Source organism: Lutra lutra, chromosome 1 (genome assembly GCF_902655055.1).
Source record: "Lutra lutra chromosome 1, mLutLut1.2, whole genome shotgun sequence".
NCBI lineage: Eukaryota > Metazoa > Chordata > Mammalia > Carnivora > Mustelidae > Lutra > Lutra lutra.
This window is the reverse complement of record NC_062278.1, coordinates 162,337,969-162,355,892: the sequence shown is the minus strand read 5'-3', so window position 1 is coordinate 162,355,892 and position 17,924 is coordinate 162,337,969. Positions and strand designations below refer to the sequence as shown.

The window sequence follows — 17,924 nt, the reverse complement described above, 5'->3', positions numbered from 1 at the left end:
TTGATCTTTTGCTTGGATGATCTGTCCATTTCAGTGAGGGGAGTGTTAAAATCCCCTACTATTATTGTATTATTGTCGATATGTTTCTTTGATTTTGTTATTAATTGGTTTATATAGTTGGCTGCTCCCACGTTAGGGGCATAGATATTTAAAATTGTTAGATCTTCTTGTTGGATAGTTCCTTTGAGTATGATATAGTGTCCTTCCTCATCTCTTATTGTAGTATTTGGCTTAAAATCTAATTGATCTGATATAAGGATTGCCACTCCTGCTTTCTTCTGATGTCCATTAGCATGGTAAATTCTTTTCCACCCCCTCACTTTAAATCTGGAGGTGTCTTCAGGTTTAAGATGATTTTCTTGTAGGCAACATATTGATGGGTTTTGATTTTTTATCCTTTCTGATACCCTGTGTCTTTTGATTGGGGCATTTAGCCCATTAACATTCAGGGTAAGTATTGAGAGATATGAATTTAGTACCATTGTATTGCCTGTAAGGTGACTGTTATTGTATATTGTCTCTGTTTCTTTCTGATCTACTTCTTTTAGGGTCTCTCTTTGCTTAGAGGACCCCTTTCAATATTTCCCGTAGAGCTGGTTTGGTATTTGCAAATTCTTCCAGTTTTTGTTTTTCCTGGAAGCTTTTAATCTCCTCTTCTATTTTCAATGATAGCCTAGCTGGATATAGTATTCTTGGCTGCATGTTTTTCTCGTTTAGTACTCTGAATATATCATGCCAGCTCTTTCTGGCCTGCCAGGTCTCTGTGGATAAGTCTGCTGCCAATCTAATATTTTTACCATTGTACGTTACAGACTTCTTTTCCTGGGCTGCTTTCAGGATCTTTTCTTTGTCACTAAGACTTGTCAATTTTACTATTAGGTGACGAGGTGTGGACCTATTCTTATTGATCTTGAGGGGGGTTCTCTGAACCTCCTGGATTTTGATGCTTGTTCCCTTTGCCATATTGGGGAAATTCTCTCCAATAATTCTCTCCAATATACCTTCTGCTCCCCTCTCTGTTTCCTCTTCTTCTGGAATCCCAATTATTCTAATGTTGTTTCGTCTTATGGTGTCACTTATCTCTCGAATTCTCCCCTCGTGATCCAGTAGCTGTTTGTCCCTCTTTTGCTCAGCTTCTTTATTCTCTGTCATTTGGTCTTCTATATCGCTAATTCTTTCTTCTGCCTCCTTTATCCTAGCCGTCAGAGCCTCCATTTTTGTTTGCACCTCATTAATAGCTTTTTTTGATTTCAACTTGGTTAGATTTTAGTTCTTTTATTTCTCCAGAAAGGGCTTTTATATCTCCTGAGAGGGTTTCTCTAATATCTTCCATGCCTTTTTCGAGCCCGGCTAGAACCTTGAGAATCGTCATACTGAAATCTGGATCTGACATATTACCAATGTCTGTATTGATTAGGTCCCTAGCCTTTGGTACTGCCTCTTGTTCTTTTTTTTGTGGTGAATTTTTCCGCCTTGTCATCTTGTCCAGATAAGAGTATATGAAGGACCAAGTAAAATACTAAAAGGGTGGCAACAACCCCAGGAAAATATGCTTTAGCCAAATCAGAAGAGATCCCAAATCGTGGGGGGGGGGGGGAGAAAGGCGATAAAAAGAGGTTCAGAAAGAAAGAAAAAAAATTAAAAAAAGAAAACCAATAAAGAAAAAGTATAAAAAGGAAAAATATATATATATATATATATATATATATATATATATATATATATATTAGATAAACTAGTTAAAAAATGTTAAAATAGAAAAGGGTAAAAGTTAAAAAAAATTAGCAGAAGAATAAAAATTGAAAAAGAAAAGAAAAAAAAATTAATTTAACTGCAAGGCTAAAGAATCATGGGGAGAAAGCCATGAGTTCCGTGCTTTGCTTTCTCCTCCTCTGGAATTCCACGCTCTCCTTGGTATTGAAACTACACTCCTTGATAGGTGAACTTGGTCCTGGCTGGGTTTCTTGCTGATCTTCTGGGGGAGGGGCCTGTTGTAGTGATTCTCAAGCGTCTTTGCCTCAGGCAGACTTGCACCGCCCTTACCTGGGGCCGGGCTGAGTAATCCGCTCGGGTTTGCTTTCGGGAGCTTTTGTTCCCTGAGCGCTTTCTGTAGAGTTCCGGAGGGCGGGAATGAAGATGGTGGCCTCCCGGTCTCCGGCCCGGAGGAGCCGAGAGCCCGGGGCCCCACTCCTCAATGCGCCCCCAGAGAACAGTGCCCAATGACTCCCGCCACCCTGGCCTCCAGCCGCGCTCTGAGCTGACTGAGCCTGCGACCAGTTCAAGGTAACTCCGAGCTGAGAGTCACTCCTCGGCTCTGTCTCTGTAGCTGGCTTCCCCGTTCTAATACCTGTGAGCTCTGCGACACTCAGACACCCCCGATCCTTCTGTGACCCTGCGGGACCTGAGGCCACGCTGACCCCGTGTGGGCTTCACCCTGGTTAAGCCTCTGGAGCGATGTCCCTCAGTGGAACAAACTTTTAAAAGTCCCGATTTTGTGCTCCGTTGCTCCGCCGCTCGCTGGGAGCCAGCCCCTCCCCCCGCATTCTATCTTCCTGTCGCTTTGGATTCACTTCTCCGCCAGTCCTACCTTGCAGAAAGTGGTTGATTTTCTGTTTCTAGAGTTGCTGTTCTTCTTCTCTTCAATCTCCCATTGGATTTGTAGGTGTTTTTAATCTTTAGATAAGCTATCTAGCTGATCTCCTGCTACCTGAAGTAGTCTCAGCCTGCTACTTCTCCGTCATCTTGACTCCTCCCCCCATTTGATGTGTTTTGATAAGTGCAGACACACCTTTGCATGTCATCCAAACCATTATCAAGATGAGGAACATTACTACGGACACAAGAAGTTCCCTCATGTACCTTCCCCATCGGGCTCCCCTCTCACAACAGGCCATTTTTTTCACCATAAATTGCATGTCCTCGATTTTCATATGAATGGGATCATATAGTATGCACTCTTGTGTCTGGCTTTTTTCTTCTGAAATTTATCCATGTTTTTTGGGTATCAGTAGATGACTGCTTTTTTATTATTAGTAGCCTTCCACCATGTAAATATAACCACATTTTATTCATTCACCTTTGGATGGACCTTTTGTTTGGGCCCAGTTTTTGTCTCATTCTTTTTTTTTTTTTTAAAGATTTTATTCATTTATTTGACAGACAGAGATCACAAGTAGGCAGAGAGAGAGAGAGAGAGAGAGAGAGAGGAAGAGAAGCAGGCCTCCTGCTGAGCAGAGAGCCCGATGTGGGGCTCAATCCCAGGACCCTGGGATCATGACCTGAGCCGAAAGCAGAGGCTTTAACCCACTGAGCCACCCAGGCGCCCCTGTCTCATTCTTGATTACAGACCTATTCACAACACTGTCCTGATTCTTGACCCCAGTCTCACTCCTGACCTAGCCTCTGTTGATGTTCACCCCCACTCCTTTATCTTGACTTTAATGTTAACCTGTGACCCAGTCTTGACCTTGACACTGAGTTGGTCATCAATCTTGACTACAGTTGTAACCTGGTTCTTGACTTTATTTTTTACCTTCATGTTGACTTGGTTCCTGACCTTGAACTTGACCATCTTAATCTGATTTTTACTTTGAGCTCAACCCTGTCATGGGCTGCAGTCTTGACCTGCACCCTGACCTGATCCTTGACATTGATCTTGACCCCTAACCCAATATTTTATGTAGACCTCAACTTTAAATGGCCTCTAATCTTGACCTTGATTGCATCTCCAACCTTGACTATGACATCACTCCTGATGTGGACCATAACCTTGATTTGGCATCCGATTTTGACTTGACCTTTACCTTAGTCTAATTTTTAGTTTTGAACCTGAGTCCATTGTTGACCTTGACCTTCACCTTGGCTCCCAACTTTACCTTAGCTATCATGCTTACCTGGTCCTTTAAATGAGCCACAGCCTAGACCTCATCCTTGACTTAACCTTAATTTTGTCCTTAACCTCAATTTCATCTTCTGTACCACATCCAACCTGAATTTCATCTCCACCATCATCAGAGATCCACCTTATTTCCCAAATCCACCTCACCAGGAAGATGAGAACATTCAAACTGATCTCCTCTTCAAAATTGTGCTGGTCTGCAACCCTTGCCTTCCCTTAAGCCTCATCCCCAGCCCAATCTCTAAGTTCATTTCCAACCTCACCATTTTTCTATTCAGCTGTCTGCTTCCTTGGGGACATCTCCTGGGTTTGGGGATAGGCTTAGTTGAGGGAGGTCAAGGAAGGAGAGTGAAGTTCCTTAGGCATGATCCTACCTAACTTGGCCCCTAGACTGGAGATGGGGTGAATGATGCCTCAGCTCTGAAGAAAGCAGAGATTGGTATTGCCATGGGCTCTGGCACAGCTGTGGCCAAGTCAGCAGCCGAGACGGTGCTATCAGATGACAACTTTGCCTCTATCGTGGCTGCAGTGGAGGAGGGCCGGGCCATCTACAACAACATGAAGCAATTCATCCGCTACCTCATCTCCTCCAATGTAGCCGAGGTTGTCTGGTGAGGCCCTGTATTTCCTCTTCCCAGCCTTCTGGACCAGCTCTAGGTCACCAAGGGAAATGCCTGATCCTGGGATGGGGCCATAGGGATTGAGGGACACATATCCTGCTCTGGCTGGGGCCTTCTAGGATCTCACCTCAAAGAGGGCAGGGGCAGGAGCTCCTCATCATTCCTCCAGAGGTCTTGGTGTATGTACTCCAGCCCCCAAGGAGGTGCCTAAAAAGTCCCCTATCATCCCTCTAGCCATAATTCCTACATTCAGAGTTGGCAAGATGTGAGAACTAGCTGCTCTTCAGGGCAGTAATGTATTTACATGTGTACATGAATGTGTGCACACAGCTGAGTGTGAGCATGATGTGTGTGTACCCAAGTGAAAAGTGTGTGTACACATGTGCATGTGTGCTTTTGTAAATCTTTGGGCATACGTATAAGCACAGAGGATTTGTGCCAGTATATAATTTGTACATTCTTGGGTTCATATGTGAGAGATGCCTATGGGGAATGGTGAGCACATGTTTGCCTGGACACATGTGAATTCTGCCATCTCTACATATCCAGATAAGCATCTAGGTACTTGTGTTTGTGTGATTGTGTAGCCTGTGCTAAGTTTTGCTCCTGTCTGAAAAAAAAAAAAACCCTGTGTATGTACTTAGACATGTGTTGTCCCCATGCATACATGCCCTAAAGGAGTTATGGCCTAAAGAGGAGAGGCCTAAAGAGCAGATTTGTCCAGGCTCCAGACCTGAGATTGGGAGCAGGAGTGAATGAGTGTGTGGCAGGACCATGCACACACATCAGAACTAGCAAAGTGAGATGGGGTTTCTGTGAGACAGTAGGTGAGCTTCCCAGCCTGGGGTATGAGTAGGAGCAGGACCTTCCAGTTGCTGGGGACGAGAGCCTATGACTCTGGTTCCAGCATCTTCCTCACGGCAATTTTGGGCCTCCCGGAATTCCTGATCCCTGTGCAACTGCTCTGGGTGAACCTGGTGACAGATGTTCTACCTGCCACAGCCCTGGGCTTCAACCCACCAGACCTGGACATCATGGAGAAGCTGCCAAGAAACCCTCATGAGGCCCTCATCAGTGGCTGGCTCTTTTTTCAATATCTGGCTATTGGAGGTGAGTGGGGCCCTCAGTGGAGTTTCTTGAGAGTTTCTATCATTTAGGCTTGCAAAGTGCAGATAGTATGACTGAGCCTGTCTTACGCCAAAAGAAATTTTGGACTCATCCATTGGGAAAGACTAGTGCATGGCTCGGGTATGGCTGGATCCAGGCCTCAGTTTGTTGGCACATTTTGGCTCTGCCTCAACTCCATGCTTAGGCAGGTGCCCCTTGGAGTGGAAGGATGGCTGCTGCATCTGTAGCCCTCATGTTTACTCCATTATAACCCAAATTCAACAGAAGAGAGAGCTATCCCTCAGTAATATGATAAAAGTCTCAGGCCCGTTCTTGGCCCACATTGGGTCACATGCTTATCTCCTAGCTAATCACCATGGCCAGGGGTGTGGCAGATGCTGATTGACAATCGGGGCCCACCATTGTTACTAGGGACAGGTGCTTGCAAACCACGGGGCTCAGAGAGGGAGAAGGTGGTTCCCTGACAGAGGAAATTCAGGTGATTATTAGGAAAGGGAAATGGTTGCCAGAAATCCACAGCTGGCCACTATAGCCAGTTTCCTCCTGTCCTCCTTGCAGTGTACGTGTTGCCTGGCCATGGTGGCTGCCGCCACCTGGTGGTTCCTTTATGATGCCAAGGGACCTCACGTCACCTTCTACCAACTGGTAAGCAAGGACGGCCAGGGACCATGTTGGGATTATTTTTGAGGTAGAACTCACAGCCCAAGTAGTTGTTGGAGTTCCAGGGGAAAGGGATCTGTAACCCCATGGTTGGCCTTGGCTGTGCCTCCCTACCCCCATACACATACATAGACATCCACCATCTAAGGAGCTGATCTCAGAAGCCACTGGGAACTACTAGAGATAGCAACTGAGCTCCTGAGCCAGAGAAGTGGTTACTCCTTCTCCCATTCATTTGGTTAGGGGGCTAGCAAGGGGCATAACTGTGCAGAAGTATCTTACCTTTATCAGGGAACCCCTGATAAATTGAGGGCTGTAAATAATTGAGGGCTCAGAAATATGAACCCCTGAAATGTAAAACTTCAGGCAGAGGGCCGAAGAAAGGGGACTGAGAGTGGAAGGAAGGAATCTGCCAGGCTCCTCCTCCACCTCTGTAACAACACACTTCTCGAGAAAGGGATCCACTGACCTCTTCAAGTCACCTGGTTAGCTGGTGCCCACAACAGAGCTAGCTTAGCTCAGCATAGCTCTAGAAGCAAGCAAGGAGACCCCTCAGCAGCTGTCTGTCAGTCTGTCCCTCTGTCTGGACATTTCCTTTTTTTATTTTTAAAGATTTATTTATTTATTTGAGAGAGAGAGAATAAACATGGGGTAGAGAGGAAGAGAGGAAGGGAAAAAGAATCCAAGCAGACTCCATGCTGAGTACAGAGCCCAATGCAGGGGTCGATCTCACAATGCTGAGATCACAACCTGATCCAAAACCAAATTGGGCACTTAACTGACTGTGCCACCTGGGCACCACTGCCTGGGCATCTCCTTTACCTCAAAGAATGTTTGCACCAAATCTAGCAAAGCCAGTTGTGAATTTTTCATTTAAAGCTGAGAGCTGCAGGGATTTAGGATCTTCTTCCTCTGAGTGTACCTGTCTTTGTTACCTTCTTGTAGATAGAAGAGCTCAAAGGGGGTACCTGACCCTTTGCCATGTCACTGGCTGTCGTCCTTGGGAGGCTCTGTGATTTCGGGCATTATTGCAGTATTCACATCTAGGTACAGTTAGCTCAGGGACACTTTCCTGGTACCCACTAGCCCTCAAGCATGTGGGCTCTCCGTCCTGGCAGCAGTGCAGAGCACAGGCCCACTCTCTCATCCCAAAGGCTAAAGCCCCCCAGCTCTTGGCAGAAAGACAACTCAGGCCAGCCTTAGGCACCCTCTGCTCATTTAGCTCCTATGGGAGCAGCAAGGTATAGAGCAATGGTGTGCTGACCATCCTGTCTCTGCCTTCTTCCAACACTCTCTCTATTACCCTCCTTTATCAATAGATCTTAAATGTCCCAGGACAGCCCACCCACACCCTGATCTTTCTTCTGAGCCTAGTCCCATATATCCAGCTGGGTATCTCCTCTGGGATGTCCTATAGGCCCATTGCACTTAACAAAATCAAACCTATCACCTTTCTCCAAGTAATCCCTTTCCTTTACCCCCATCTCTGTTCTATCGCTGACCTGGTCACCCATGCCAGACAGCTGGAGGTCATACCCCACACCCACTACTCATTAGTCCCCAGTCCCATTGGTGCCACCTTACCAACTGTCTTCAGGTTATTCCATTTCTCATTTATCTGTCTGGCCAAGAAATGGCTAGTAAGCATTGACTAGATGCCAGTCACCAAGCAGACCAAGGCCCTGCAAAGACCTGGGAAGAGCATGGAAGTGGCAGTCACATTTTAAGGTGAAAAGCTTCAGCCGGGGACCTGGGTGGCTCAGCTGATTAAGCGACTGCCTTCGGCTCAGGTCATGATCCTGGGGTCCTGGGATCGAGTCCCACATCGGGCTCCCCCTGCTCTGTGGGGAGCCTGCTTCTCCCTCTCCTTTCGGCCTAGTATTCCCCATCTTGTGCACGCTCTCTCTGTATCAAATAAATAAATAAATGTAATAAAGAAATAAATTTTTTAAAAAGAAAACAAAAGAAAATCTTCAGCCAAAAATATATAGGTGGCTGTGGGACTTGGAGGTGGTCAATGGTTAGACGTAAGGTAGAACTTTCAGCTTCGGTTGTTGGAGTTTCAGCAGAGCCGCCTAGAACCGCCCTTGGTTCCTGAAGGAAGCTGTCAAAAGGCAGCAGAGTGGTTAAGAGCACAGAGCATGGAGCCTGGTTCTGCTGCACACTGGCTGTGTAACTTTGGACAGTCTATTTAATGTCTCAGTTAGTTTCCTCATCTATAAAATGGGTAATAATGGTCCCCGCCTCAGCCTCATAAGGCTATCAGGAGGATGAATGGAGTGATTTCTTGTAAAGTGCTTAGACCAACATTTGGCATGTAGTAAGAGTTGTGTAAGTATTAATTATATTAATGAAACACAGAGAAGCCCATGTAAGATAAGGTAAATAGGAAATAGCCAGGGAAGCAAAGGGAAGGAGTAGGCAGAACAGTGGCGTCACCCAGAGAAAACAAGCCCCCACTCCCACAAGGCTCACAATGAACCTATGAGACCAAAGTTCTAGCCCTGAGTACCTTTTAATAAACAGTTCAAGAGGCCACACCATGACTCATGACCAGGGGCACAATGCTCAAAAACCCAGAAGGTCTGAATGGGCAGGGCGTTTCTCTATAGCAATATCTCGATATGATCCTGTTTGTCTTTTTTTCGCCCTGCACATGCATCAGGCTCCAGGCTTGCACAGGCTCAAGTGGGAGGTGTGTACACTGCATTCGTATGCACATGTCTGTGTAGGCCATTAAGATCTGGGAAAGTGGGGCCTGACCAGAGTGGTACAATAAGAAGTGGCCCTTGGTCTTCCTGTTCTCTGGGTGGAATCAAATTTCAGGACATTTTCTTTGCTCTATGATCAGTGCCAAATAAAAACATGCACTTGTTCCAAATACTGGAGCTTGATTTTGGAGAAACTCTCCCTGTTGATTTAAATGAGACAAGAATCTCCATCTCTTTGTTAAAATAAGAAATCTCAACAAGCCATAGTCTTTTAGAAATTTTCATCCTGCATGAGAGAGAAGAGGAAAGTCTTAGTGGCCCCTTCTGGCTGACAGTCACCTTACCCATATTTATGAAGTGTGGGAAAATGGATCTATTTACTGGACAGGAGCTCAGACAGCCTGTCATCGTATAGATTTCTCTATGAGGGTGGATCCAGTTTTTAAACCTTTAGCTGAAAAGATCTCTGTGTTCAGATGATAGTCCAGAGAACAAATTTATGTTATTGGAAGAAGGAAGCGGTTTAACTGTTACAAACATTCACACTCATCCCAGTATTGTGGAAGAAAACAGAGTAGTTCTCACGCATGTCCTCAGCTCAGCATCTTATCACAGAAGAATCTGTAAGTGAAGTCTATGAACAGGAAGAACACTGTCCCCTGGGACTGCAGCGGCAGTGGCCACATCCTCTATAGGGCCCTGAGATCTTCTTCTTAATTATGAAGAAGCCATGTAGTAAGCCTGCACCTAGCAATTCATTAATCCACATTGTAAGCAAAAGGCGAGTCTGGTAGAGCTCAATTTCAGTGGCAGAAATGGAGGGAGATACAAATGGAATCTTATTTAATAGCAGTGATTAGGGTACATGCAGCCTCTTCTACCCACCAAAGGTGAATTTTATTCAAGCAATTTGGCTGATTGGCTTTCATGTACATTTACTTATTCCATGGCCCCAGTAAGTGACCACCCCCACTCCTGCACCTCCGATATTCCAGGCACCTTCAGGGTAGAGCCCCCATATCCTCCTCCCTCTCAGCCCGGGGCCCTCTTCTGTCCTCCCCATCCTAATGCTAGCTGCTCTCCCTCTGTCCCTCCATACCCCTGCCCCACAATGGCCTGCCTTTTTATCCAGCACCATGTAGCCCCTCCTTGGGCCCCATCCTTGATCAGTGCCCCTCCTTGGGCCCATCGCACGGCAGCACTTTGCCCAGTGGTTGTATTATGTTCTCAGATGGGGGTTGAAGATGGAACCAGGCTTCCCTCTTCCCACACACTGGCCCCTCCCCTGATCACTGTTTTCCCTAACCCCACCCCACCCCACCTTGGTGCCCTCAGAGGAACTTCCTGAAGTGCTCCAAGGACAACCCACTCTTTGCTGACATTGACTGCGAGGTCTTCGAGTCCCACAACCATGGCCTTGTCTGTGCTGGTGACCATTGAAATGTGCAACGCCCTCAACAGGTGGGCTAGGCAGAGGGGCCTGGAGCTGGGGCTGAGAGAGGGGGAGTGAGGCCTAAGTTGGGGGACTGAGGGTCAGTCAGGGCCCAGGTCTGAGGATCAGGGGGGTTGGGATTAGGGCCTAAGTGTCAGAGGGTCCCAGAGTGGCTTTTGAGAGTAAGTGGGGCCAGAATTGAGATCTAGGGAACAAAGAGGGCCATGGTCGGGGCCTGAATAAATAGAGGGGCCAAGATTGGATCTGAGGGACAGAGAAAGGGCATCCAAGCCCTAGGACAGGCCACTGGGACAGGGGGCTGAGCAAATTACTGTGATCCACCCCTTCTGGCTACACTGGCCTCCCAGAAGTGCCCCAACCTATAGGCCCAATTAAGGAAATGCTGAAGCCCAGGCCACCCCCACGCCTCCACATGTGTGGATGGCTGCCCACAGCAGGGCATGCTCACATCTGGGCCTGCAGTGAGCACCCTGTGCCCTTGGCAGTGTATCAGAGAACCAGTCACTGCTGCGGATGCCACCCTGGCTGAACCCTTGGCTGCTGGCCGCTGTGGCCATGTCCATGCACTTCCTCATCCTACTGGTGCCCGTGAGTTTCCACCCTGCCCCAATCCTCTTCTGTGACAGGGTCCAAACCCTCCTGCAACAGCCTGGCCCTGGGTTGGTCACTGGGCCTCTCTGGGCCCTTTTCCATGGAGGACTGGGAGTGGAGAGATCTTAAGATGCTTGGTACAGACAGCTTGTGCCTTGGGGACCCTCAGATTTGGGGAACTAAAGAGGCAGGGATAAGACCTCTTGCTATGGGGACTCTCCCGATGCCAGGGTGGGAGGAGACTATGTTCCTCCCCAGTGCAGAATCCCACCCACTTATCAGGCAGGACCAGGAAGATTTGGTAATTGGGTGAGGGGGGGGGAGGGCAGGCACTCTGGTAGAGGAACCAGGGTAGACAAAGACCTGGAGGTGGGACCTCAAGGAGCGTCTTGAAATTGCTCATGAGGAGTCCATTGTAGCCCAAGTGTATGAAGCAGATAGATTGTGGGGGCATACCTTTAACCACACCTCCCTCCGCCACAGCTTATTTTCCAGGTGACCCCACTGAGCAGGTGCCAGCGGGTGGTGGTGCTCCAGATATCTCTGCCTGTCATCCTGCTTGATGAAGCCCTCAAGTACCTGTCTTGGAACCACATGGATGGTGAGTGGGAATCTCCAGAACCTCCCCACCCTGTTTGCTTCCAGCCTGCTTCCCTGCCCCCCTCCCTGCTTGCCTCCGCTCCCAGGCTGCAGCTTCCCTGTCTGTCCAGGAAAAGAAGTATTCTTGGATCAGCAAGTGGAGGACAAGGAGGGGCTCTGCTCTGGTAACTAGGGCCTGTGGTGTCAGCAGGGCCTTATGGCCAAGAGCACTGCTCAGAGCCCTGCTCCCTCGTTCTCCTCACTCGCCACCAACCCTGCGTGCCCAGGCCCCCTGTACCCTTCTTTAGGCCTTGGCCTCTAGATCCTCTAAACCCAGCCTGTCTTTAGGCATGCATTCTCAGGACAGTCTCCTGGGCATGGAGTGGGCAGCTACTGACCACCTCTGGGACCCCAGACCACACTGGATTGGCCTCTTTGGTGTCACCTCATAGGAGGGTAGAAGAGGGGGTTCTCTGTTTCTGAGCTCACAGCTCTGGGTCTACCTTAATCTGGTACTGGAGGGAAAATGGCAGAGTCAGGTTTGGGGGCAGCGTTGCAGGGGAGGCTGGGGACCCCTGCTGGCAGAGGAGCCTCAGAGAGTAGGTGATTCTGAACCTCCCGAGGGTGAGGGAGCCAGGATCTTCTCACTGTCAGAGCTGCTTAGAGTGAGAAGCAGGGGCAAAAAATAAACACCTCCCTGTTCCTGGGAGTGCGAGCCAAGGCAGTAGCCCCCAGGCCAGGCTGCTGCGGAGGGTCTGGATTAGGCCCAGCAATGGCCAAGGCCTGCCCTGGAGCAGCTGGGTTCTTGAGGGCCATCTCTGGCAGGGATGTGTCCCAGCTTCGGGAGGGAGCCTGAGTTGGAGGGTCTATAAATAGATCACCTGCTTGTCATTCCATAGGGGCCAGGGCAATTAATCGGCTCCTATCTCCCACGCTGGCCAGTGCTCCTGGGTGCTGCAAACATTTTATTTTATTAAAGAGGCCAAAACAAGTCAGCCTTCTCTCTCTGGGGAAGCTGGCCCACCGCAGGTCTGTCCATAGCAGACACACACAGAGGGGCTTACCTGAGGGTAGGAGTAGGTACTCAGCCAATGCAAGACATTGTTAGAGCACATGGGTGAAGAAGCAGGAAGCAAGGCAAGGCATTTTGCCCCCTGTGTGGTTCTTTCTGACCCACTCACTGTGGATACTCCTAGGGAGCTAAAGAAGGTGAAATAGGTCAATCACCTAAAACTCCATCCTCGGAGCCCAGGGCCTCCACATTTCTGGCTGAATCACAGAGGTGGTCTACCAGGAAATCCACCCACCAACCTTGATTGCACTAACTCACCTGAGAAGTCAAGCCTCATTGGCAGCTCAGGCAGCTTCTCTGTCTTCCTTGAGAACTTTCCCTAGCAGCCACAACTGCCAAGGAGTTCAGCACATTTTCTTAAGAAAACTTAGAAAATTTCTTAGCCAATGGGGAAGAGCCTGTGTCTTGGGCACTGTTCAGTCCCGGCTGCTGGGTGGTGGAGGATTTGGGAGGGGGCCCCTAACAGGATGGATCAGATTGGAAGGAGCAATCCCTGCTGGGTCAAGGGTTGGAGCTGATTTCTAGAAGCGACAAGTCTGAGCAGAGGTTTGAAAGGGGAGGATGGAAGTTGGTGGAGAAAGAGCTAAGAAGCATGGTTTGGCATCTCTAGTGGGGCTGGGGGCTCAGAGTGCAAGGTAGAGAAGTAAGGCTAGAGTGTGAAAAGGGCATTGAATGACAGATTAAGGACTCTGGACATTATCTTCAAGGCAGTGAGAACCACAGAAGGGTGGAAGCATGGAAGGGACTGGGATAACATGGAGGACACATGGGAGGGGCAAGGCAGGGAGGTTGATGGGTTGTGTTGAGCTGATCTGAGGGCAGACACTGAGTTCAGCCCAGAGCGAGCTGGTTCTGGGCAACACCTCCACCTCCACCATGAACCTGAGATGTTGACTATGGTCCTGGTGAGGCTTGGCTTGAAAGGGTGGTGCCCTGCTCTAGGGAGTGGCTGTATGGGTGTGAACTGACTGTGTTGAAAACATGAAGAGTCGCATACACGGCCCTAGTCTCAGGTGTCCATACAGGTGAGCACAGGAAAGTCTGTGTTCAGTGAAACTTCTTCAGGCGGACCCCCTTTTGCGGCAGTGTACTCGCAGTTCAGGAAAGAGGATAGAACAAGGACAGATTCTAGGCAGGTTGTATACTCTGTGTTAAGGGTAGGCCACAGCCCTTAAGCTTCCAAAACATGGAATGGCAGAGCACGACCTGTGGTCACCCAAACTTTCTACCTCTGTCGAAAACTCTTCAATCGTAGTGAGGGAAGTGTGCCTTAGGACGGAATCGCTACAATTTTGAGATGGTTGAACCATGGAAGCTTTTGGATCTGAATGTGTTGAAAATATGAAGAGTCGCGTACAGAGCCCCAGACTCAGACGTCCATACCGGTGACCATAGGAAGGTCTTTGTTCAGTGAAACTTCTTTAGGCTTACACCCATTCGTGGCAGTGTCTTCCCAGTTGAGGAAAGAGGATAGAACAAGGACGGACTCTGGGCTGGTTGAATACTCAGGGTTAAGTGCAAGCCTTGGCCCTTAGGCGTCCAAGATATGGAATGGCAGATCACGAACTGTGGTCATCCAAACTGTCTACATCTCTCGAGAAGGCTTCAAACCTGGTAAGAGATGTGTGCTTTAAGACAGACTCGAGACAGTTTTGAGAGGGTCGAAAGATGGAAGCTGTTGGAATGGACTGTGTTGAAAACATGAAGAGTCGTGTACAGGGCCCTAGTCATGGACGTCCATACCTATGACCATAGGAATGTCTCTGTTCAGTGAAACTTCTTCAGGTAGACACCCATTCCTGGCAGTGTCTTCCCAATTTAAGAAAGAAGACAGAACAAGGACGGACTCTGGGCAGGTTGCATACTCAGGTGCTAGTGCAGGCCACGGCCCTTAGGCTTCCAAAACATGGAATGGCAGAGCACGAACTGTGGTCATCCAGTAAATGTCTGTCGAAAACTCTTCAAATGTAGTGAGGGAAGTTTGCTTTAGGACAGACTCGTGAAAGTTTTGAGAGGGTAGAAAATGGAAGCTGTAGGAACTGATGGTGTTGAAAACATGAAGAGTCGAAGACTTCACCCTAGTCTCCGACATCCATACCAGTGACCATATGAAGGTCTGTGTTCAGTGAAACTTCTGACGGCAAACACCCATTTGTGGCAGTGTCTTCACACTTGAGGAAAGAAGATAGGACCAGGACGGTCTCTGGCAGGTTGGATACTCAGGGTTAAGTGCAGGCCAAGTCCCTTAGGCTTCCAAAACATGGAATGGCAGAGCACGATCTGTGGTCATCCCAACTGTCTACCTCTGTCGAAAAGGCTTCAAACCTGGTGAGTGATGTGTGCTTTAGGATGGACTCGTGACAGTTTTCAGAGGTTGGAAACATGGAAGCTGTTGGAACTGTGTTGAAAACATGAAGAGTCGCGTACATGGCCCTAGTGTTGGACATCCATAGCTGTGACCATAGTAAGGTCTGTGTTCAGTGAAACTTCTTCAGGTGGACACCCATTTATGGCAGTGTCTTCCTAGTTGAGGAAAGGAGATAGAACAAGGACGGACTCTGGCAAGGTTGGATACACAGAATTAAGTGCAGGGCATGGCCTTAGGCTTCCAAATCGTGGAATGGCAGAGCACGAACTGTGGTCATCCAACTTTCTACCTCTGTCCAAAACCCTTCAAATTTGGTGAGGGAAGTGTGCTTTAGGATGGACTTGGGACAGATTTGAGAGGGTAAAACATGGAAGCTGTTGGAACGGATGGTGTTGAAAACATGAACACTCGCATACAGGGCCCTAGTCTCGGACGTCCATACTGGTGACCACTGTGTTCAGTGAAACTTCTTCAGGTTGATGCCCATTCGCAGCAGTGTCTTCGCAGTTGAGGAAAGAAGATGGAACAAGGATGGACTCTGGGCAGGTTGTATAATCTGAGTTAAGTGTAGGCCATGGCCTTTAGGCTTTCAAAACGTGGAATGGCAAAGCACGACCTGTGGTCATCCAAACTGTGTATCTCTGTGGAAAAGTCTTCAATCCTGGTAAGGGATGTTTGCTTTCAGACGGACTCGCAACAGTTTTGAGAAGGTTGAAACATGGAAGCTGTTAGAACTGACTGTGTTGAAAGTGTGAAGAGTTGCGTACAGGGCCTTGGGCTCAGACATCCATACCGGTGACCATAGGAAGGTCTGTGTCCAGTGAAACTTCTTCAACCAACACACATTCGTCGCAGTGTCTTCCTACTTGAGGAAAGAAGATAGAACAAGACTGGACTGTGGGCAGCTTGGATACACTGAATTAAGTGCAGGACATGGCCATTAGGCTTCCAAACATTGGAATGGCAGAGCACGAACTGTGGTCCTCCAAGCTGTCTACCTCTGTCTAAAACCCTTCAAATGTGGTGAGGGAAGTGTACTTTAGGACGGACTTGGGACAGTTTTGAGAGGGTCAAAACATGGAGGCTGTTGGAACTGGCTGTGTTGAAAAAAGGAAGAGTCTTGTGCAAGGCACAATCCCCAATGTCCATACTTGTGACCATGGGAATATTTGTGTTCAGTGAAATTTCTTCAGGCGGACACCCATTCGTGGCAGTGTCTTCAAAAGTTGAGGTAAGAAGATAGAACACAGAGGGACTCTGGACAGGTTGGATACTCTGTGTTAAGTGCATGCCACAGCCCTTAACCTTCCAAAACGTAGTATGGCAGAGCACAACATGTGGTCAACCAACTGTCTAACTCTCATGAAAAGTCTTCAAAACTGGTAAGGGTTGTGTGCTTTAGGACAGACTCGTGACAGTTTTGAGAAGGTCAAAACATGGAAGCTGTTGGAAATGACAGTGTTGAAAACAAGAAGAGTCACGTACAGGGCCCTAGTCTCTGACGTCCATACCGGTGACCATATGAAGGTCTGTGTTCAGTGAAACTTCTTCAGGCGGACACCCATTCATGGCAGTGTCTTCCCTCTTGAGGAAAGAAGATAGAACATGGAAGAACTCTGGACAGGTTAGATAATCTGAGTTAAGTGCAGGACACGGCCCTTAGGCTTCCAAAACATGGAATGGCAGAGCATGACCTGTGGTCATCCAAACTGACTACCCCTGTCAAAAAAGCTTCAAACCTGGTAAGGGATGTGTGCTTCAGGATGGATTCGCGACATATTTGAGAGGGTCAATACATGGAAGCTGTTGGACCTGACTCTGTGGAAAACATGAAGATTCGCATACAGGGCCCTAGTCTCAGACGTCCATACCAGTGACCATAGGAAGGTCTGTGTTCAGTGAAACTTCAGAAGGCAGACACCCATTCGTGGCAGTGTCTTCCTAGTTGAGGAAAGAAGATAGAACAAGGACGGGCTCTGTGCAAGTTGGATACTCTGAGGGAAGTGCAGGCCACCGACATTAGGCCTCCAAATTATGGAACGGCAGAGTACGGGATGTTTTCATTCAAACTATCTACCTCTCTCGAAAATGCCTGAAACATGGTAAGGGACGTGTGCTTTAGGACGCACTCGCGACAGATTTGAGAGGATCAAAACATGGAAGCTGTTGGAACTGAGTGTGTTGGAAACATGAATAGTCACATACAGTGTTCTAGTCTCAGACGTCCATAACGGTGACCACAGGAAGCTCTGTGTTCAGTGAAACTTCTTCAGGCAGACCCCCATTCACGGCAGTGTATTTGAAGTTGAGGAAAGAAGATAGAAAAAGGACAGACTCAAGGCATGTTGTATACTCTGAGTTAAATGTAGGCCACGGCGCTTAGGCTTCCAAAACATGGAAGGCAGAGCAAGACCTGTGGTCACCCACTCTACGTTTGTTGAAAACTTTTCAAATGTAGTGACGGAAGTGTGCTTTAGGAAAGACTCACGACAGTTTTGAGAGGGTCGATATGGAAGCTGTTGTAATTGACGTAGATGAAAACATGAAGAGTTGGATACATCGCCCTAGTATCCAATGTTCATACCGGTGAGCATAAGAAGGTTTGTGTTCAGTGAAAATTCTTCAGGCAGACACCCATTTGTACCAGTGTCTTCCTAGTTGAGGAAAGAAGTTAGAACAAGGACGGACTCTGGACAGGTTGGATACTATGGGTTAAGAGCGGGCCATGGCCCTTAGGCTTCCAAAACATGGAATGGCAGAGCATGAACTGTGGTCATCCAAACTGTCTACATCTGTCAAAAACTCTTCAAACGTAATGAGGGACGTGCACTTTAGGAGGGACTC

The 17,924-nt window shown here is 48.1% G+C and overlaps 1 protein-coding gene and 1 long non-coding RNA gene across 2 annotated transcripts in view; both read left to right on the top strand.

Moving 5' to 3' along the window:
- Nucleotides 1-12,330, top strand: part of LOC125107381 (sarcoplasmic/endoplasmic reticulum calcium ATPase 3-like) — a 36,114-nt gene extending 23,784 nt beyond the window's left edge. Inside the window, 10 exon segments of the mRNA XM_047742394.1 lie at nt 4,289-4,509; nt 5,426-5,628; nt 6,205-6,212; nt 6,214-6,291; nt 10,353-10,417; nt 10,419-10,478; nt 10,956-11,058; nt 11,545-11,662; nt 11,978-12,078; nt 12,264-12,330. Of these exon segments, the coding sequence (XP_047598350.1) occupies nt 4,289-4,509; nt 5,426-5,628; nt 6,205-6,212; nt 6,214-6,291; nt 10,353-10,417; nt 10,419-10,478; nt 10,956-11,058; nt 11,545-11,662; nt 11,978-12,078; nt 12,264-12,329 (1,023 nt within the window). The 3' untranslated portion in view covers nt 12,330.
- Nucleotides 12,331-14,123: 1,793 nt separating this feature from the next.
- On the top strand, nt 14,124-15,022 carry LOC125107448 (uncharacterized). Its single transcript, XR_007129561.1, has 2 exons — nt 14,124-14,208; nt 14,923-15,022. It is a non-coding gene; the product is annotated as an uncharacterized LOC125107448 (long non-coding RNA).
- The last annotated feature ends 2,902 nt before the right edge of the window (nt 15,023-17,924 follow it).